Source organism: Thermobia domestica, chromosome 10 (genome assembly GCF_964235325.1).
Source record: "Thermobia domestica chromosome 10, izTheDome1.hap1.1, whole genome shotgun sequence".
NCBI lineage: Eukaryota > Metazoa > Arthropoda > Insecta > Zygentoma > Lepismatidae > Thermobia > Thermobia domestica.
In genome coordinates this window covers 46,379,177-46,402,915 of record NC_137463.1, presented here as the reverse complement: position 1 = coordinate 46,402,915, position 23,739 = coordinate 46,379,177, and the positions used below count along the sequence as shown (strand labels likewise).

At 34.9% G+C, this 23,739-nt stretch overlaps 1 protein-coding gene across 1 annotated transcript in view; it reads right to left on the bottom strand.

Moving 5' to 3' along the window:
- Positions 1–23,739, bottom strand: part of LOC145661452 (uncharacterized) — a 365,296-nt gene that overhangs the window by 128,112 nt on the left and 213,445 nt on the right. The window contains exon 4 of the mRNA XM_081726763.1: positions 15,328–15,461. Coding sequence (XP_081582889.1) covers positions 15,328–15,461 — 134 coding nt within the window. The remainder of the gene's footprint in view (positions 1–15,327; positions 15,462–23,739) is intronic.

Genomic DNA, 23,739 nt, shown 5'->3' with positions numbered 1-23,739 from the left:
GATTTGTGCAGCAGGTATGGAAGAAATTTGCATGCTCATCGCAGATGATGATAGGCAAAGGAATACTCTATATCTCAATTTGTAACGCAAAAAGCAGCCATAGCTCTAAAGGGAGTAGCTATGTCTTGTGACACGTCAAGATTCATGTTGTAAAAGAAAAAGCAGATGTACTGTGTCTCATTTGTCTATACTAACTTGACTAACAACATAATTTAAGAATGATATTCAATCAGTAGCTTTCAAATCGTTGAGAATAAGATCCAAGTTTCATATGAACATTCATGCTTAGAATCATCAATAGTACAATTTTCCGAAAGTAGATCCGCGGAGGGCCAATGGTAGAGCGGGTCACTTCTGGTACATAGGGTCCTTGGCTCCATCCCAGCTAACGCCAGGTAAATTTTCTGGTGGACAAACACAGTGTGTAGGGTTTTCTCGCGGTTTTCCCGTTTACTCTCACTTTCTTCATTCCATCATTTCATTCATTTCTCATAATCACCGTCTCCTTTAGCCTAGCCTACATAATCGTGGGACGTAAAACTTAACGATTTCATTTAATTTTAATTCAATTTCCCAAAGCATTGTTACTTCCTACCGGAACACATTTGCATATATACGACCAATCGCGGTATATTAGATAGTGACTGACTGATTCCGGCTTAATAGTTTAGTATGTTTATTAAGCTCAAAATTTCAAGTATTGCAGAAAAAGAAAACTAAACGTTTAAGTGAATAGACATTTTTACAGATTAATGAGCTTCTGAAAAGTCGAAATTGATCCTGAAAACACATCTGGGAAGATAGAGCCCCCCCAACACCAACTTGGAAAATTGAAAAAGAATGACTGGGTCATTCCTTTGTACTACGTTTGTACCGTTTTTATCAAAAATATTCTCGTTTGTACCATTTTATTTATAGGGTTACTTGAGACATCAACTGGGCGGCTATCTTGGTGCCAAGATAGCCCCCCGTATCGCAGCACAAAAAATTGAAATACACCGTTCAAAAGCAAATCGTTTGTACCGTTTGTACCGAAGAAAGTTTTGTTTGTACCTTAATATTTTTCTAAAAAGAAGGGATGATATTTGGGGGTTATCTTGGCACCAGTGATAAAGATAAGTGCTCGAATTTCAACATATAACAATCCACAGCCAAATATACTTTTATATGCCGAAAATGGTTGGCCTACTAAAATGTGTAGCATAAAATAAGTATCTCCAAACCAACAGCAAGTCCGTGCCCACAAGGGAATTTTCAAAAAGACAAAAGCTTTAGGGAAATTCCCCTTGTCACTGTAATCCGGTTGAGACCTTGGAGACTCCGGCACTACCGGGAAGTCAGTGTAGTTTCTTAATTTAGAATTTCTAAAATAAAAAAAAGAATTATCCAACCTCTCAGAAACTGAGAAGAGTTTCGAGGAAAGTATGGAAAACTAGACTAAAGTCAATAACTAGAAAAAATCTAACAGGAATTTGCCAAAAAATAAATAAAGTGAATTTTGTACTAGTAAGTTGTCTGCCAAATTTTACTAGTGGCTCCCAAACCACAGGGGTGCTAACCTTAAAGCGTCAACTAATTTAAAACACTATATACAAAAAATAAAAGAAGTGACAATTCATGGGTATCGTGGTTTTACGCCTTGGTACGGGATTACTAGAGTCTACTGTAATAGGTTTACTGTAATAGGTTAATACCATAATAATAATTGGTATATGTATTTTTTATGAATGCCCCCCCCAAAGTTACAGAGAAATCGGCGCCCTTGTATCTTGGTGTACATTGACATCCTCTGCAATTTTAACCAACATGGGTTGGAAGAAGGAGCACAGAAAAAAATAAGAGACAGTAACACCAGAGTTGGTTCATAGATGCTGCTAACAATATGTAACAACATTTGTGGTAGAACAACTTAAACATGAAGTCACAAGAAGATTAAATAACAGACAACAATTTACAATGATTATAGGCAAATTGCAAATATTATTCGATAATTTATGTAGTAGACATATTCTTTAAGCAACTTTACATATGTATTTGTTAGTACATACATACTAGGAGTAAAGAGCTATAAAAACAATCACTACAATACTTTAATTGTGGTGGACAACATAGTGCCCATGTTTTCTCGAGTATTTTCATTTTCTCCCACAGTCTCATTTCACCAATTCTTCCATCATCATTCCTTTGCCTTAATAATTTGTCTCCCTTATCGCAAAGGGCATAAGCGTGCGACGTTTCACTGAAAAATTTCATTTCATAAGGTAAACTATCATCATATAATGTTTATCAAACTAATAGTTGGTGCATTGATCAGGTACAATCTATCCTTAAACATGTTGATCAACCATATCTGTTAAAAAAAGCCAAAGTCTAGTCTGGACTTCATCTATTATTGAATATAATTATCGACGAAGCAAGTCATTTATCTACATTACTAGCAAAATGTATTATTAAATAGTAGTCATACAGTATTTACAAAATATTGTACAACTACATGATAAAATTTTACTTATGCACTGTAACTTTCAGGACTACACATTGAAGCAAATTGAGAGTATCGCACAGCGGCAAATTAAACAGTTAGGCCCAGACAATGGCATATATTTTGCGCGGACAAAGAATCCGAGCTCCTAAAACGTTTGCACAAGTACCACAAGTCTGAATCTATTTGCTAGGATAAATGTCAGAGATAGATACATACATAAACAGGCCGCTAAAGTTATACAGAAATTCGGCACCACTGGGCCCAGAGAAACAATGCGTTTTTTTTCTCTACTACTGACCAAGGATAGGAACATACACAGAGAGATGAATTTGCACTCATAAAAGTCTTGTCCGTCAGAATAATCCTAGTTTTTGTTTCGTGGTTATTTTTTATATATAAGGAGAAAACCTTGCTGGATAACACAGTATGCTGGTAATTTCGGAAGTAATACATGTTCACACTGACTGTATTTTAAGGGATTCATAGACAGAATAAAAGGAAGAAGGATGAGTATGTTTCTCTAGATTTCCGGCTCATAAAAAAAATATATATCTCGCTTTTTTATCCCTAGGAAACCTACAGACTTCACATTTTTGTTAACCATCACTTAGCATTTTTCATGCTATGAGCTAGGCCATATGATTGTTTAAACCTGTTTTTTCTTCTATTAGTGTTTTTTTAACAAACATTCGAGCATAATAATTGGTTAGCCAGGGTTTCTTCCAGAAAATTTTGTCCCAGAAAGCAAAACACACAATATGAGGGGATGATGTGACTAGCGTTGCAACTGAGACGAAAAATATCGGTTTGAAAATTCTCTTCTTGTTCCGAGATGAGAAATGTCTGCTGTTTCGTAAGCAACACTAGTCCACTCAAGTCTTAAGAATCAATCGCTGTTTTATTGCTACATGTTTCGTATAGCTCAGGATCTTGTTATGTTTGGTTGCGAAACATGGTCGCTTACTCTGAGAGAAGAACATAGACTGAAAGTCTTGAGAACAAGATGCGGAGAAGAATATTCGGACCCAAGAGGAACGGGAATGGGGAATGGCGGAAACTTCATAACGAGAAACTACTTAATGTATACCGTTTAGCAAACATTGTTAGGGTTATCAAATCTAGCAGGTTCAGGTGAGCAGGTCATGTAGTTCGAATGGAAGAAAGTAGGAATGCTTTCAAAGTCTTGACTGGAAGACCAATCGGAAAACGATCATTAGGAAGACTTAGGCGCAGATAGAAGCAGGTTTGTATCCACGGGAGGCAAGAGGGGGCCGGGCTCCCCCTAAATTTTGGCTGGCCCCCATAAAATTTCACGGTAGGCTTGCAAATGAACTATAATATGGTGATGAAGTATAATATGATTAGGTCCGGCCCCCCTAACTTCTACCGCCCCCCCCCTAAATTTTTGGGCTGGCTACGGGCCTGAATGGAAGGACCATATTAAGATGAATCTCGTAGAAATAGGAAAACAAAGTAGAAACTGGATCCAGTTGGTTAAGGATAGAAGTCAGTGGAGAGCTTCTGTGAACGCAGCAATTGAACTTCGAGTTCCATAGGCCATATAGTTAGTTAGTTAGTTCATATAGGGAATTGTTGAAAAAAGTATGAAGTTTGTTAAAATCACAAAGCCTTAAAGAGAAATGTGAGTTGATACCTAGCCCTATATGGTTATAGGAACACAATGAGGCACATTTATCAACGTTTAAAGCTATTATGCAAGCTATTTCACAATATGTTTCAACAATAAATATATTTTAAATATTCTTACACTACACTCTTCTTGAATGTCTCTAACGTGAAAGAATCCTGGTAGCTTCTAGACGAAATGAAGAAAATAATTGTCTCATGAATTATCTGCATAAATTTAGAAAATCGAGACGAGATGAGACTAGGAAATCCTTCCGTGAATCGAGACGAAACACAACTCTTTGCGATTCCAGACGAAACGAAAAAATCTTATTTCTTAACACACGACATTATCTGCACAAACATTTAATTTATCTTACCTCTGAGAGAGGTGGCGGTTGGGTAGCCTCAGGACGAAAACCCCAGAGGTATAGCTTTAAAAAATCACTGTAAGTAACTCAAAACTTTAGAATGCCTTGAAGTTGACTCGTAAGCGAGACAGAAAAGACGGCAGGAAACTGTCGTGTAACTCAGCATCCAGGTACAATCTTGCAGCAATCGACCGTTGAAACATTTTAATGAGAAAATGCCAGTTTCTGTTCCTTAGTTTAACAAAGACTCAATTGGAACATTAACATACGTGTTAAAATGAAATGAAATAAAATCATTTTAGTTTTAGATGAATTTAATTTCAGTTTCCATTTGAGCCACCATCTAACACATTTATCAACTGTTGGTTGTAAAGTAACATTTACTGACTAACGTAGAGCGCCGTATGCAGTATCGTCTACAAACCGTAAAGGATTGGTGGTGGAAGTTAAGGCACATCAGCTACGTATAAAATAGAATCTTGCGGAACTCCGACTTTAAGGATGAAATAGTGGGACTGTGCTTGATTAATTTGTATAAACGCTGAGCGCTGGTGAAGACAATAGGCGATAAGGCGTACGTAAGTTAGAGCCAAAATGCGAAGTAATTGGAAGATAAGTTCTTTATGTCATTATTACATTTTAACTCTAACTTTTACATTAGTATTGTTGTTGTTGTTAGGTTTGCCTATCAACCGACATGCGGTTACACAAATGATAATGCTCAAATTACATATAGTTACGAACTTTGATCTTAAATATTAAATTGAAACAATACAACTTTTAAGTTGCAATTAACTTGTTATCACAATGGTTTCAAATAGGTAAACTGCCTGCAGACTAGCGACATCTACTGTCTTTAGGTTGGAAGGTAGGGCGGGTAGCGATACCTACACGTAACTGTTCACTATTAGAAAATAGCGCAACCAACAGATTCCGTGGTTCCCTTTCATAATTATGGTATTTAATGAGCAATACCAACTATTTATTGCGTTCTCACGTTCCTAAATTCAAATGTTTGTCCTGGATTCGATCCCAGCTCGCGACAAGTGAACTTTGTAGTAGACAAACACTGTGTGACTGGGTTTTCTTTGGGTTCTCCAGTTTCCTCCCACTTTCTTCATTCCCATTTCTCATCATCACCGTCTCCTTTAGCCTAACCGGCATAACCTGAGGACGTAAGCCTTAAAGATTTTTTCATTTCATTTCAAATGTTTCTCCTTAACCTACTGTATTAATGCACTATTTCTTACATGCACGCTAAGACTAATAGAGACAGCGCTCCTCCCTTAAAACGTTTCTGGCTAGAAGTTCGATCCTTCTGGTTAAGAAATTCGGTTTACCAGGTCTCTTATATATATATATATATATATATATATATATATATATACTTACGTGTCTGTATATCTCCATCTGTCCAGAAAATTTAAAAAAAACTCAAGAACTTTCAATTTTGCCGGGTCAAAAATTAGGAACCTAGTTCACTGGCGGAGATTACGCTCAAAACGGGATTGGTAAGTCAATCATTTAAAGATTTTAATGTTCATTGGCAATATAGGCTACAACAAGAAACATTGTTCTGCAATCGATTAATCGTCCCAGAAATAAGAATTATTTCCATCATTAACTCTTTACTATACCCAGAAGTGAAAGCATTCCACTACAGCCTTCATTTTCAATATTAATGTACGTAGAGAAAATCAATCAGAGATAGGAGAAAGTTTATTTTTCTATTTACAATTCGAATCGATTTAGCGTGCTAAGAATAGCTACCATCCTTGACAGTAATGCTATATTTTTAACCAAAAGTTGCAGAGGCCATTCAAGTTTCAACATTGATCACTAAACACGGAAATAGATTGCGAGAAGTTGTTCTCTCCTATCAATTAAGCGTTCCAAAAATGTTCGGATTTAATATTAATTGAGAAAATATTATGCTTTACAAACCAAACTTCTTCAAGTGCTGTACACTTGACAAGAATACTTGTTTTATTAGAAACATGTTTGCAAATTCCCTTAATTCTCTAATTATTTCATTAAAGCATTAAAACATTTATTTCTTTCCTTTTTCTTTCATAGTCTTAATAAACTCCATTAGGACACTATCTTCAACAATTAGCCTTCATTTAATATTGCATATTGCTTATTATTGCATATTGCTTTTTAGTAAACTCATACCATAATGGGTGATATCAATAAAACGTAGAAGTTACTCATTACGCCCAATTTTGAAGTAGTTACTCGCATTGGTATCAATAAAAAGAGAACTGAGCACTAGTCGTCTCGGCTGACCTCGAAGAAGCCCCGCCCTTTTGAAGTAACCACACCTCTATTCTCGTGCCGAGTAACTACTACGCGTTTGATATCAATAAAAATCAAAGACTCTTCTGTGATGCTAGTAACTTCTCCAAATTTGTGGAGCAAGCTAAATAGGTGACTCCGTGCGAAATATGGTAGAGTATATGATTGTTTTGCTATGTAGCAAAATTTATAAATTGCACAGAAATGTTGCAAATGGAGATTACAAAAAACATAGGTTCACGAAAGCAAATGTAGAGTAGTTAGCACAACATTTTTTAGGAGAATCAACGGAAATTTGGGGTGATGCACTGCGTAATGATGAAAAGATGCGGGTTTTCTTGCTTTACGTGAGTGATCCGGGATTCCAGGTCTGAATGTCAGGGGATTCTGTTGTGGTTCAAAGTACTGTGTCTATGACTACTACAAGTGTAATGTATGCGATTATTGCGATATCTGAAAATTGATTGTTTCCGGGGGTGTGTGTAATATTCAAACAGCAAAGGCAGAGTGGCAAGAACAATATACATTTCCGGGTGCTATCGGAGCACTTGACTATAAACACGTGGCAATAAAGAAACCTAGTATTTTGGAGACGAATACGCTAATAGGAAGAGCTCCTTCGTGGCTAAGCGGATAGCGTACATGCCTTTGGCATGAGAGACCCGCGTTCGATTCCCGGCGGGAGCTCATATGGTTCGGATTCCAAGTTAATCAGTGGGTCCCGTCTCATATAGCCTCGCTACTGAAAAGGACATTAAACTCAAAATCAACTCAACTCAACGCTGATAGGAAGGGTGTATACATGAGAATGCATATTTTTTTTATGCCAAGGTGAAAGGGGACGCGTATGGTGTGGAAAACGCAATCAGATGGACGTGCTTTACGACGTGACTGGGTGTACTATTTAAAAAAGGAAACAAAGGGAACAAGTGTCTGATTTCGTTCTTAAAGCCAAACAATCTTGGACAAGATCTTGGACAACACGTGATATGCACTTGTCGTGCTAATCTTGATATTGCTAGATTCCAATCAACATCCATCAGTTCCAAGAGGTTCGTTCCCGTGGTTTCAGTATTACTTTCTTGTTTTCCGTTTTCTTTTTCAATTTATTTTATTTTATTTTATTTTATTTATTTATTTATTTTTTTAATGCTTGCTCGGATATTAAAGATTCTCTTTTGGATTTGTGTCTCAGTCGTAGATGTGTTTGATATTTCCTTGCATTTCACTGTAATTGCCTTCAAAGCTTCGGCTTTCCTTTGTTTACTTTCTGGTAATTGTGACTTTGAAAGTATTACTGGAAACTCTTTTATAATATCCACAAATGCACTTTGATTGAAACTGTCGTTGCTACTTGCCCGTTATACTTGCCGAAATGACCGCGCGACGGATGGGAGAAATGAGTAACTAGTTCTTTTATTGATACGACTCAGTGCTACGTGCAGAGGAAGCGCGAGTAAACGTTCATAAATCTGGAGCAGACTAGACCTGAGTAGTGGCTTGTTTTATTGATACGAAATTGAGGGAGGAGATTACTCCAGGTGTATTTACTCCGATTCTCGAGCAGGACTTCTCAGGAGTAGTTACTTATTTTTATTGATATCACCCACTGTTCAATATCTGGACTACTGATCGATATCAATCAAGTTCTTAACGTAATTTCTATAACAACCCCCATTTTATCACACCTTCTTGCTAGCGACCTCCTTATGATTTCTGGTTTGTAATAAGCTTGTGTTTAATTTTTAATAAACCTATTGCGGGTATAGTAGAATTCATTTCTTGTATATAGTGGATACAGTAACTTTCCTAAAAGCGAATGGATTAAAACCAAATTTGGTTCAGTTCATTCAATTACAAATATCGAATTCGATCCATCATACTGTTTCAAAATGGAGGCCGTTTAAAAATTTTAAAACTTCATAACTCCCTTAATTTTGGGTTATATGATAAAAGAAAGGTGACTTCTAATTTTGGTTGAAAAACTTGGACAGTTATTAAAAAGTTCTTGAATATTTTAAATGACTTGATAATGTGTGTCACGAACATTGAACTGGACATTGCCTCACTAATAAAATCACATCATGGTCAGATATCTCATTAGTTTTCAATTTTAATTGTATTTCAATATGCAAATTGTATTGCATTTGTATTTTTCTGGTATTTCAATATGCAGTTCTCATTAGTTTCACATCGTACCTATTTCCTTTAAATTGATTTCTAAACAACTTCGCACTTGTTGAAAATGTTTAGTAGACCTATTTTTGTTGTTCTTAACAGTATGTGTAAAAATAAAAATATGCTTATCAGGACAAAATTCAAAATAATATTTAAAAATATTTTCGGATATTAAATACTAATCATGTTTATCTCTTCCGTTTATCTTCGTGACCTCCAGGTTTAGAAACCCTGCTCTAAGCTACCAATAGGATTTTTCATATTTCTATTCTTATTTCCAATTATTCCCTCTACTTTTCACAAAAGCAATTTAATAGAGTTAAGCCGCTTTCGAAAATGTGAGTGTGAAGAAGACTAGAGAGAATTAGTGGAATGCAAAGTATTAGAAACAAAAGAGAAGAAAAAAGATAATCTTAAAACGTAGTTAAAAACAGGAAGATAAATTCCTCGGGGTATAGAGAAAGGACTTGTAAAGTATGAGAAATGTGTCGGAAAGTACGTTGAAAACAGAAAAAAAAATATATGAAAAAGATTCTAATTAATGGGGGATACTAAGAGACGAAGAGAGTAGCTGAATGCCGTTCTAAATGGAAATTTCTGAGTTTGAGAAAGGTTACCTAACCCTACAATGAATTTCTTTTTTTTTTTTTTTTTAAATCTTCCCATACATATTTTCATATTTCCATATTCCCATTCTTTGTAAGTTCTCACTTTTCTTTGTAAGAACATAAAGCATTATGCTACTAGGAAACATAGTAATCATTTCACTGAGATGTTATGCAATCATTATTCTTACTTTCGAAAACATATTCTCACGGTAGTGTAGATGGTGCCCAAACATAGATGTAATGAGTAAGTAAAATGTGTACGTTTTATATTGAAATAAATAAAACTCTACATATTATTTTCTTTCTCTTTTTTTCTCTTTTTGGTTTTATAAGATAAATAAGTATTGAATACGTTATTAAGAGATGGTTCATCACTTTTATTGAATTCTGATGAAACTTCAAGCAAGTCACAACTAATTTATTAATATTACTTAATATAATATCATTTACTAATTATATTACGTCTGGTTGGTCATTCAGTTCGCTTCTTAATTTTATTGTTTTTAACGTTTTGAATGATCTTTGTATTTCAACAATATCCTTAAAACGGAACAAAATATCTAAAATAAGTAGCAACCATTGATTCTAAAGCATATTCAAAATGCTTATCGAATAGACATCTTAAGAGGTATAAAAACACATGAAAATCGCTCCGGAGGTAGATCCGATCTATACGGCAGGTGACAACCGTATCTGCTGCAGTCGTTTCAAGGCGACATGTTTGATCATCCACCATGTCGCCCGGATCTTGCACGGAATGATTTTCATGTTTTGTAACACCTCAAGAAAATGCTGCCCTGTAAGCATTTTGATAGTGATGACTAACTGTAGACGGCTATTGTTCATTGGTTTCACTCCCATTCGGCTGACGGTTTTGAGACCAGATAACAAACGCTAATCCAAAAGACATGACAATTTTCTGAATTTCAGTGAGGAATATGTTGATAAGTGGTGCCACCTGTGCTGTATTTGTGAAACTAAATGCACTAAATACACTAAGGTCAGTGTATCTTCTTTCTTTTTACCACCTAGGGTAACATATTTTCTGAACGTGCTTCGTATATATGCATCGGAACTTTGCAATGCTATGGTAACGCCCATGGATGACAAAAATCAATGAGTGAAAAAACGCTACACGTTTTTTTTTTTTTTTTTTTTAAGCAAAGAAAGTCAAGTAAATTGATTTGAACTCCAATTGCAAGGTTGTTAGTTCCAGGTTAAACAAGGTTTCAAATGGCTCGCTTCCAAAGCAGATAAGATGAAACCAATGACAATAATCCGTCCAGCTATCCGTCTCCATCTGATCCTTCTCTTAATTTGTTCGGAGGCTTCATCTTTACGGTACTGCAATTGGACTTCTAAATGGATACTTTCTCCAAATTCCAATGGTAGATATGTTATTCTTAATTTCAGCGGTCTCTAAATGGCCCGGATCCAAGGAAACCTAAATATAACGTTATGTGACCAAAAACCTGTTATAGTCGTTTGTTAATAATAATAATAATAATAATAATAATAATAATAATAATAATAATAATAATAATAATAATAATAATAATAATAATAATAATAATGTAAAAGTCGAAAACGTAGAACATAGTGAGCGCACAAATATTCAATATTTTCACCGATTTTAAATCATTATACTACGATCAAACTTTCTTTTATTAAAATTACAGAACCTTGTTATTCATATAGGGCAAAAAGTATCAATGATAGCGAAACATTCTTCTCCTTGAGCTCTTCTAGTTCAGATGAAGGCGCCATTTTGGATTAGGGTTCGCCATACTGATTTGCTTAATTCCATTTTGACAGTCAGTTCTAGTTTCCTAATATGATGTGTCAAGAAGCAGGGGCGATATTTAAGAGAGTTAAGAAGGCACATCCCTCTTTGAATTTGACATATTATATATATATATATATATATATATATATATATATATATATATATATATATATATATATATATATATATATATATATATATATATATATATATATTATAACAAATAATATGGTAATATATTAATAGAAAGAGCCAATTTATTTATAGGAGGGAGTATCTCGACCATTCTAAAATAAACTCCTGCCAATAGTAGAATCCCTCTCTGAATTTATCTCTTTATTGACACCGGAATTAGACGCCTTCCATATATAGTTTCTCTTGGGTGTCCAAGTAGAAACTCGGCCCCCTGGCGTCAAATTGTACTGTATTGTAAAAGATACTTATTACAAAGATTAATAATCGAAATATTCGCCACTACTTTCTATGTTCTTTTGCCAGTGATGTGGTAACTGATGAATGCCGTCGCGATAGAAACTTAGTGGTTTCGAAACAAAATAGTTATCGATCCATTTTTTCACATCTTCAACTTGCGTGAATCGCTAGTTTTTAACAAGTGACGACATCGATCTGAATAAGTAGAAATTAGACGGCGCCAAATCTGGAGAATACGCTGCATGCTGAGAACTTTTTGGCCTAAGGCGAATGAGATTCTGCGTTTCTTTTGTGCTGTATGTGGACCAACGTTGACAATCAACAGTAGCAATTATTCCGCCTTCCTTGGCCGGTAAAGCACTTCACCGGTTGCTCCCGCACTTCACTTAATTTGATCAGTTGGCCCAAGTAACTTTCAGCTGTCACAATTTGACCAGGTTCTAGAAGCTAATAGTAAATGACACCTTTGCAATCCCACCAGACAGACAGTAACACTTTCTTGGCATGAATGTTCCTTTTCACAACAGATATTGATGGCTGGCCTGGATCAACCCACACATTTATGCCGTTTAGGATTGTCATACAAAATCCACTTTTTATAGTCCGTGATGATTTTGTGCAAAAATGTTTTCATTTTGTACAGAGAAACAAATTCATATAGCTGTCAAGTCTTCGGTTTTTGTTTTCTTCCGTTAGTTTATGAGGAACCCATTTCCCTTTCTTCTATATCTTTTCCATTGCATGCAATCAAAGCGATATTACTTGGCGAGTAAATTCTAACTGCTTATCGAGCTGTTCTTGCGTTTGACATGATTTTTATTCAATAACACTTGAAGTTCTTCGTCCTCAAAGTTTTTCACTGCACATCATATTCCATACTAAACGTTTCGCCACGAAATCTTGCAAACTTTTTTTTTCTTTCTTTACTGTCGAAAGACACTCAGAATGTTCATCCAAAGTCGAATTAATCAATTCTGTTGTTCGAGCTGCATTCTTTTTATTTAAAAAAAATGAAGAGAATGGAATGACGTAAATGTTGCTTATCGACTTCTATCCCTACTGCACTTGATACACGCGGCATGACAGCCTGTGCAGAAGGAACCTTGTATTACAAAACCAGCAATGCTTAAGCTACATGTAGTCACACTAGCTGTCGAATTGGATGCGTTCAAGAGTGTTGTTGTTTGCACCCATCTGCTGAGTCGAGTTTCTACTTGCACACCCATTTGGATATTGGATTTCCATTTTTTAAACACCATCCTGGTTTCAAAAGGCTTACTTTCTCGCTTTCCTTTAATTTGTATGAAAAGTGTGTTGTAGATATCCAGTAAATTATATATAAGAGGAATTCTCATGAAAATCAATCTTAACCATTTTTTATCTATGATTATGTAAATTGACTCTTATTTGATACTCCAATAGTAAATTGGGGTTAAATTCCAAAGTTGGTAGTCCGTTTCTAGCAAAAGTTTGAAAATTTTACGGAAATAAATGAATAATTTGCTTGTTTGTGTGCTTGATAATATATAAGGAGAGTGAAAGTTGTGTGTTTTTTTTAAAATAAAATGTTCTAAACATGGAACTATTTGGCAAGGGAAGGGAACTACTTGGCGCAAGGTTACTGCATGGTAGGATTGTCGGAATGTAATGAGCATTTGTTTTGGAATCATGGTTGCAGCTATACAGACAAGCAGCCATGGATATGAGGTAATATCATTACAGTTTGTGAAACAATAAGGTGATAATCAGGAAAATCTATTAAAATTAAGTAATAATCATGTCTTAATAAATCCAAAAATAAATTGTAGAAATTATAATAAACAAATAACTGTAAAGAAATGTGGAGAAAGTTATACTCTACAATGTAACGGTAACACAAGCAACATGGCGGTAAGGTTCTAGAACACGGGTCTCCCTCCCCATTTAGTTGCAATAAACACAGAAGACAACGTGCCATGCGGGGCTGTAACCCGCCTTCATTCGCTAACGCTCGCTCGGCAATAGTATGTGAATTAAATATTTAACTTCGGTAGAGAAATGAACCAATTATTACACTTTTAGCTAAAAGCTAGGCGGACGACCAACTTCGGAAATAATGCCATAAATTGTTTTATTCTAAAACAAAGATCATAAAAGACATGTAGTAGCCAACCAAAGAACATTTTACAAATAATCCACATTCGATTGAACTTAAACCCTTAATATTACAATGAAAATGCTTGATTTCAGACATAACACCTAGATAAACTTGAGTTGCGTTGAGTGGGATCAGTACTTCCATGTTGGTTGAATTGCTTATAAGAACAGAACATTCGTAAAAAGTTTACCAGTACTTAGTTCTGGGATTTTAACTATCAATGGTATGGATCAATGGTGTGGATGAAGGCTATGGATCACATATCAGCTTAAACTGTTGCGTGACGTTTTGGAAATACATCAGTGCAACGCAGTTAGAGATCTAACGTTCAGCAGTTTTATGATATCATCAAAATACGTCTGCGGAATACAGAAGGAATTCTGACGTTGAACAAAGGTGCGTTTCCCTCAAAATATGTCAGTGGAGCAAAGTTGGCGATTTGACATTGAAAAGTTATACACAGCATAATAGTGGAGCATTAAGCTAAATATTTCATTTAATATAATTCTTACCTATGTAATTCTAGGAATTATTATTACCGCTTAATTTTTTAACAACACTGAACTTATGATCATTATGAAAGCGGATTATCGCGTTTACACATAATAACAAAGATAGATGTTAAGCAATGATGTCCTCAAACTTTATACTTTGTTAAGCATATACTAGTAACAAAGGACAGGGCCGAAGTTTTTTCTTCGGGTAGACTCAAATCCACGTTACATTCTTAACTTTATTTTTTGGACATAGCGTATTAACAAACAACTAAAATTTTAGGGCAATATCGAGACGCTTGCAAGTAAGCTTATGTGTTTGGCATTCCCCATTTGCCGGCCTGGCACTGCAAAAAGGCTGGTGTGTAGTTTAAATTTAAGTCTTGAAAGAGGGGAACTTGACAGATGACCTCCCTTTGCTATAGTGCTGACCGTGAATACACCACATACAGTTTATTCATTCGACAGCCACCTCCAATTTCAAAATCAGGCGGAAATATCTGGCTGAAACTTCCAGTGCTTTCTCAAGTATGCTGTTTTGCCCTTACTAAGTTTCTCACAGTGGTAACCAAATAAATATTCATGTTAAAATAATGTGTGATAATACCTTACGAATCATATAAAGTTGATTTTCTTTTATTTACAAAAGCAAAAGGGATATTGTGCATTTAAACAATTTCACCGTATGTGTTAAGTGATTAAAATTGCATTGAATAATTACATTTTTACTTCCTGTCCATACAAATATGTAGTTAAAAATAGAATTCTCCTCTTCCGTGTTTGAAACAGTAAATCTCAAGAGAAATGAAAGCATAGTACGTACTTCCAGCGGAAGCCACGGATTATATATACACATATATTTAACAAATGGAAAGTTTTGGAAGGCGGAAGCTTAGCGGTTCTCTGACTTACCCATTGTCCGTTTACAAGCCACGTGATATTTGCGGTTGGATTGGACCTCGGCGAAGAACAATTTGCCCGCAACGTGTCTCCAACGGCGTAGCGACGCTTTTCCACCGTCAGATGTGGTTCACCCTCAGGGAAATCTGTAAACAAGCAAGAAATAATTAGAGAATTATCTTGTTGTGAAATATTTTCGGCTAATCTGAAAGCAAATATTTGTTACAAACAATCCCAGAATGGTAGCAAATGATATTTTGTATCTAAAGTTAGGAATAATTTTGATTTGAAAATAAATAAGATTGTCTTAATTTCTCATCTGGTTCTGTTTATTTTTTTCATTAAGAAAAATGTATGTTCAAAATTGATGTAAGATGTTCCTGAAGTTGAGTGCCATCTAATTGCATACATTGTTTCAGTTAACGTATGTTTACCACATATGCATATAAATTTAGTTACTGTTTTACAAAAGTAAGGGTGTAAGATTTTACTAACAGAATGTAATAATGTGCAACAGGCAAAAATGAAACTCTGCTAAATGCAGTAAAGAATTTACGCGATCCCATGTATGGAATATTCTAGACGTAGCATTTTGCAGTAAGAATAGCTACATATCTTGGTATCATACGCAACCAACACTACTTTGTTAACATGCAGGTTGCATACAAGCTAGGGAGTCTTACAGATTTTAAATTGAATATTGATAGTAATTGTTAAATTTACTGTTAGCGGGAAAGACTTGATTGTCACCATTAACGCTCTAGCTATTTGTTACAAGAAATACATAAATAAATGAATAAATGAAAAACAAAAAAATAGCCTTTCGTTCAAAACTTATTTTAGTGGAGCAACGCGCCGAAAGACAACACGACAATCTTATACAATTCCACTATCGTAATATTAATAAGTCAATATGCATGAGGGGCCGCGTTGCCTTAATGGTAGAACATTCACCTCCGGTGCATCGGGCCCCGGGTTCAAACCCTGCTCCTTCCAAGTAAATTTTGTGGTGGACGAACACCATCTGCGTGGGTTTCCTCGGGGTTTTCCCATTTCCTCCCACTTTCTTCATTCCTCAATTTCATTCATTTCTCATCATCATCTCCTTTAGAATAATCGGTATAACCGTTGGACGTAAAGCTCAAAAATTTAATTTCATTTCAATATGCATGATAATTCGAACTTATTGAACCATACTTAAGATAATTTAAAATTAAAGAAACAAAATCACATTTTTTATGAAACAAACAACATATTGAACACTAAAATAATACGAAATATAACTATTATACCTGATAGAACACAAAACGAAATTGAAATCCAGAAAATTATTAGTATACTTTTATGGTATGAGCCAGGAGTAAAAGTGGATGACGTCATGAAAACCCCCGTTCCTATCTTTGCTCATTGTAATTTTTTAGTAAGTGGCTAACGCCAAAGATATATTTTCCGAAGTGAGGTAACGACCTTTCCCCGTGTTCCCCCTCACTTTTGATAGTTATAAACAGGATTTCACAACTTTAAAATTTGAAATAAAAATGAAAATGAAATCATTAAGTGTTACGTCCCACAGAAATGCCGGGTTAAGCTAAAGGAGATGGTGATGATGAGAAATATATGAAATTGTGTAATGAAGAAAGTGAGAGGAAAAGGGAGAACTTCCACAAAATCACCGCACAGGGTGTTTATCCACCACAAAGTCTACTTGGTGCGAGCTGTTATCGAACCAAGGACTCCAAGCACCAGAGGTGAACGCTCTACCATTGACCTATTGCTGCAATCACTTTAAAATTTCTTTCTTATTTTTTATTCAAAAGAAGGGTAACTTAAATTTTATTGTATCAGTTTTCTTTTGAACTTCTGGAACACATTTTGGTTTATAGGCCTACTTATTTCAACGTAGAATACACCTTTCTGTCTCACTGTCAAGAATTTTGGAAATTGAAAACACAAAAGAGTAATTTTAATATTATTTTATTGCAATTCTTTTCTACAGATCAAAATCATATGCAAATTTCAGGACGTAGAGGAGGAAAAAATGTTGGAAACGCCAGTCTCTGAAACCTTCTTTTTGTCTTCTTTTCCTTTTTATTCTTTTTAAAATTTACTAAATCATAATGTTGAAGTTGAAGTCTTGTCTGTTTAAATTGCTACTAGGGCTCTTCTCTGTTTATTTTTATGAAGATAACAATGAATATTGCAAAACCAAGTTCATTATAATATATTCTTGCCAACATATGATAATAAATCACTTCATTCTCGCTCTAGAATTTTTGTGATTCTTCATGCAAAAAATTAAAACTGAAAAGTGTAAACAAAGAAATTGTGAAATAGTTTCAGATAACATATAGTCTTCCAAAGCTTCCTAATAGTTTGACCTGGATATTGTCTCAATGCAGTGGCGCAGATAGAGGGAATTACGAGTTTCAACCACCTTCGACAAAATATTATGAATGGGGGCACGGTGGCTAGAGTGGTAGAGCGTTCACCTCCGGTGTTTGGGGTCCCTGGTTCGATCCCAGCTTGCGCCGTGTGGTTTTTGTGGTGGGCAAACACCGTGCTCGTGGGTTTTCTCTTAGTTTTCCCATTTCCTCTCACTTTCTTCATTCTACCATTTCATTCTCATCATCACCGCCTCCTTTAGCCTAACCCGCATAAGAATGGGACGTAAAACAAAGATTTCATTTCATTTCATAGAAAATATTATGAAAGTTTATATAGGATGTTACGTTCAGATATCCCTAATTTCAGTTACAAAATAAAAAAGGAAATATAATCGATAGGCCAATTAAATGTAAGAGAAATCAATATAAACTCAACAATTGTATCATCCACACAGTACGTACCACATCTCTCCATTGGTAATACAAATAATGTTCAATTTGTATTCAACTTCCTATCATATTTTCTCCAATATTTTTCCTTTATTATTGTTGTAACGATATGACGGGTTCGGATATCGTTATATTATATATTATATTATATATTATACTATATATTATATTATATATTATATTATATATATTGGAGTCGCAAACATATAATCCTTGAGGGGACTCTGAGAAAGAAATGGAGTGAAGTAAGACTTTGTATCAGCACATCACACAGGTGGTTGCGCATGTTGTTGGAAAGTCATTGTTGGACAACGTCAGTTCATGAAAATAACACTTGATCTGGTCTTTTATTTGGTAATATTTTACTATTCATTGTATTTCGTTCACAGTAATTAATTGAAATTAGAAGAATGGAACGGAAGAACCCATACATAAACATTATTAACATGTATAAACGAAAATCCTGAAAATATATTAAAAGAGGAACTTGAATGCTTTGATAAAATCCTATGAAATGCACTGCCTTGAGCCAGCAATTTATAATCATTTATAAGAGCTTGCGATATCAAAGTGTGTTTCTAATGTTGAAAAAAATAAGTTGCTTGTATTTGAGTTGTTGTTACAGCAGCTGATTGGACTGTTTGTTTATATTAACTGTGTGACTGTGTAGCGATAAAATATATATATAACCAATAGCAAGATATTTAAGTAAATGCGCATTGCAATGTATTACGACTCGGATTATTTGTGCTGCATCAAATCATGGTGTTAGGTGCAGGGCTCCTGAAAGAATAGTTTCAAGTTAGCATATTACTTTTGCGGTTTCAGCCTCCATATTTATATCAATCTAAAAGAACTTTTCAAATCAAGAAATTCTCATAAACATGAAATTTTAAGTGTTTATTCATTATTTAAAGATTATTATGTACCGATAGGTCTCGTTGTGTTTTTTATTCCGCGCCTGTTTTAAAGTTGATTTGTTACTTTCTTACATCATCTACAAAAGTATGGTAATTTTGTATCACATATATCATCGAAACTGAAGCTCAGAATGCCACAAGGAGGAGAAATGAAAACCTTCCCCATCATGTCTCAGATTGCGAAGAAGTACGAGTAAATATTAACGCGCCAATACAAAATCTTTGCTGAAACTATGATAGTTTGCTATCCCGGGATAAAACAAGTAAAATCACAACTTGTCTATCGTAAGATAAAAGAATTTGAGTGATTCTTATTTTAAATAATCTCATTCATAGCATATGTAGACAAGTTAATAGCTTAGAAAAACTAATGGAGACTACGAAGTCAAATAGTATTTTGAATTGTTCTTTTACCTGTAAATTATCCGCACAGACACATTCTTTAGTATCCTTTACATTCGCAATTTATAGTTTCAATTCCATTATAATGAAATGTATTCACGTACAAGGCTATACGGAAGATTCTGAGAACTTAGATGCACAAAGTTTCATTTTTACATGTACTGAAAGAATTGTTGAAGCTTATTCTTCTCCTCTCTCATAAGTGCATATTAAGTACATATACAGATTTCGGCACTTCATATACGCACAAACGAAGCATTGTTTAAATCGTGTGATGTTCAGAATTATTTACTCTTATTGATACAGTATTATGGGACCTTTAGAGCATAAGGAAATCAAGTCAATTATGGTTAAGTACACTCATGTCCAAAATTCTTGTCGCATATCTATATTTGTCTTCTTGTAAGAATATAATTTGATAATGATTTTGCAGGGTACTTCTACTACTGATACTATGCGTATAATCGAGAAATGTTTATTTGTGATAAATTTCATAAGAAAAGAATTATAAAAACGAAAATTAGACTGAGTAAAATAAAATATTGCTAAATGGACATGAAAGTTTTATTTTTGTTCTATTGTTCTTATTTACCGCTCGTTTGACATGAAATTTGCCAAGCACATGTCTTTGGCGATTATACACATACTAACATTATAAGAAATACCGGACGAATTCGTTAGCAAATTATATTCCTACAAAAACATATTTATAGATATGCGACAATAGTTTTGGACATGAGTGTACGTGGGAAAATTAACACTATTTCTTATATTAGAATGGTTATTTACAATATCTAAACATTGATTCTTTTAGCGCTGAAATGTGCTTCAGAAAGAAGTATTGAAGATGATATAGTCCAAAATGACCAAAGGTGGACTTGATTAGTTTGTGCACTGGACGAACCTATCATATTTGGCACAAAAATGATCAAATTGTAGTATATTTATAACTAAGATAGTTCTCATTCCACCAAATTTCCACCACAAACAACACTTTTTTGAACAACCAATTTCAGCACTTTTTCCATTAATAATTGGTTATATAGACTTCGTTAGTTAATTGACCTAGTGTTAGCCTTAACTTAAGAAGAAAATGGAAATATGAATCAATGAGGCTATGAGTATTTTAAAGTGAAAATGTCAAACAAAAATCATTGATTTAAAATGATGCATAAATTCTCCATCTCTAAGTAGGAAATGCAATTTTAAAAGAAGCTAATATATCTTCAAACAAATTATATTATTGCATACCCCAAAATATTATCACGGTCTGAATGAAGTGACAGTGCACGTGCTTCTTACTATTATCATTGCAAGTTCAATAACGATGGAGATTACAGAGACTGATAGGGTTTTATATAGGACGAGTTTGAAATGTTCATTCGGTTGTGACATTCCATCTTTTCAACACCGGTCGTGTTTTAAGTGACAACCAACCCTACAGCTAATTATCTCAGAACGCATTTTCTTCTGAAGAATAATTACTTGCAGGTATACAGGACGTATTATATTCCACTCCTGTTGTTACACCTTCCAGATACGGACCTTTGGAAAGAGTGATTATGTAAATAGGGCTACCATCAGGACTACATATTTACGCGCTATTGGTGAAGAGAAGAGAATAACAAGAATTTCGGTCGTAGCTTATAATTGTCTGTAGAATATCAGAGTCTATTTGGTTCCGTGAGTGGATGCCTTGTTCTGATGCTGTTGCATTCGGTTGTGTTCGTTGCACAGGGCTATTTTATTCGATGCTAGGCCCTTTAGGCGTTAGGCACTATTGAAAGCGACTGGTCCAATAAGCTTAAATCTCACCCAGCTAATGCCAACATATGGGCATTGTCTCTAATAACACGCATTATTGACTTTTATCCATTAGGTTGTTAGTAATGCAGGTAGCTTTAATTTTCTCTCTAACAAAATCCAGGTACAACCATGAAACTACATGTATAATTTCAATTCGCGAAAACAAAATTGCTTTGTCCTTTTGCCTGGATACTTTTTAAGCAATTGTTCGGTTCTAGTGGCGTACGGAAAAGGGGTTTTCGCGTTACTCTCCTGAATAAAATATTACGAAAGAGATACAATTTTCAAATTAATATACTGTATGTATACAGAAACAACAGAAATTATATGAATGTCGGTCCTGGAAACCGTAGTGATGAATTTCTAGATGCTCTGCTAGTATTAACAAATTTTATCGCTGTAGGGTCCATGTTTTAACATTGTAGAAGCCACATTCTAACCCTGAAGGATGATTCATTAAAAAATATAGGATCCATATTCTAACACTAGAATCGATATTCTAACCACGTACGATTCAAACTTGAACACTGTAATTCATATTATAACACAGTAGGATAGATATTCTAACACTATGGAGTCCATACCCCGATACTATAAAATTCATATTCTAACAATGTAGGATCCATTCTACATTGTACGATCCATATTCAAACACTGCAGTGTCCATATTCTAACATCGAAAGATCCTTACTCTAACATTGTAGGATCGATATTCTAACACTAAGAATTCATATTCAATCTGTACAGAGAGCACGGTAGCTCAGTGGTAGAGCCTAGTTCGATTCCTGGCCAAGTAAGTTAGTGCTGGACAACATCGTGCTCGTGGGTTTTCTCGGGGTACTTCTGTTTCCTCCAACTTTCTCATTTTACCAATTATTTCTTCGTTATTCACTTGCTTTAATCATCGTCTCCCTTAGCCTAACGAGCATAACGTGGGAACTCATAGATTAATTTCATTTTTTGCACCTGCAAAATTCATACTCTAATATTAGCCCAAACACAGGGCCGTAACTTGTGGGGGGCAAGCGGACAACTGCCCCCCAAGGAAGCTCCCAGCCGTTCGAGGGGGCCCATTTTAAGATTTTTTTTACTCCATATACAATACGAACATGAAATTATAAATGAAGCATCAAACAGGTTCATTACATTACATAAACCAAACAGCATGCAAAACGTAAGTAAAACAACAATGAGTCGTGCGCCATTTCAGTAAGAAATGTCTACTATTAGGAGCCTTAGGAATAATATTTATTTGTATGGCTTTGAGGTTTGTCAATATTGTCCCCTTAATAAATTTGTCATGGGTGGCCCCTCAGACCTTGCCGTGCGGGAGGGCCTACAGTCTCCGGAGGCCCATAAAGAGTAAGAGAAAGATGGAAAGAGGAGGCCCAAGAATTAGAAAAACAACTTTCTCTAGGGGCCCAAATACGCGTATTAATGATCGTCCCCGAGAGTAAAAATCTGAGTTACAGCGCTGCCCAAACTATCTCGTTAAAGTAGAAGATTGTGTTTTCTTCTAATAAATTTAATTCCTAAACAGAAAGGTGTTCTTTCTTCTAACGAATTTGCTTTTAAGTTCAAGGAATTGTTCTTTGTTAATGTTTTCATCATTACCGACAGTGGTGGCGGTTGGACGTTAAAAGTTTGGGGGGGGGGGGAATACATGATCTGATTATTTGTATATCAATGTTAGTTTTCCTGGTTGCTTGTAATACTTTGATTGGCAAAAGGTTGTATAACTATTAGAATACTGTCTTTTTCAGTTAAAATACCGTATATCTTGTCTCATATTTTATTAAGTAAATTGACAAGAGCCACGCAACTAGCCCTAAACAACGAAAATGTAAGAAGAGATTTGATTCCTTGCTCATGAACATCTTAAAATTCTGTCTGCAAAATTGTGTAATAGGATTATTTAATAACAAACTTGCAAACCAAATATATAAAAAAAGGATAATATTAATCAAAGAATCAAAATAATGAATAATGAGTTTTGTTCTGCTAAAGTTATATTGAGACTGGAAATTAATGAATAACTTATATTTTTAATTTCACCCATGCTATTATATGCGTTATTACTCTTAGAAAGACAGTGAATGCAACAAGCATATGCTCCGACATTTAAAGAAATACTTTTGCAGCTTCCCGAAACATGTTCGTTGCCATTAGCTATAGTTTTCACTTTCTTGGAATACATCAAAACTCAACAATACTGGGTCACTCCACATTCCAGTTATACAAAATAATCCTAAACCCTAAAATTATGTTGAATTCACTAAAATTAATTGTATGTACAAAACTGTATATGTACACCCCTAAACCCGTATATTACACTGCAAAATTAAAATCCCTTACCGAGTTCCTTCGTGGCTAAGCGGTTAGCGCACGCGCCTTTGACGTGAGAGACCCGAGTTCGATTCACGGAGGGAGCTCCCATAGTTCGGACTTCACGTTCATCATTA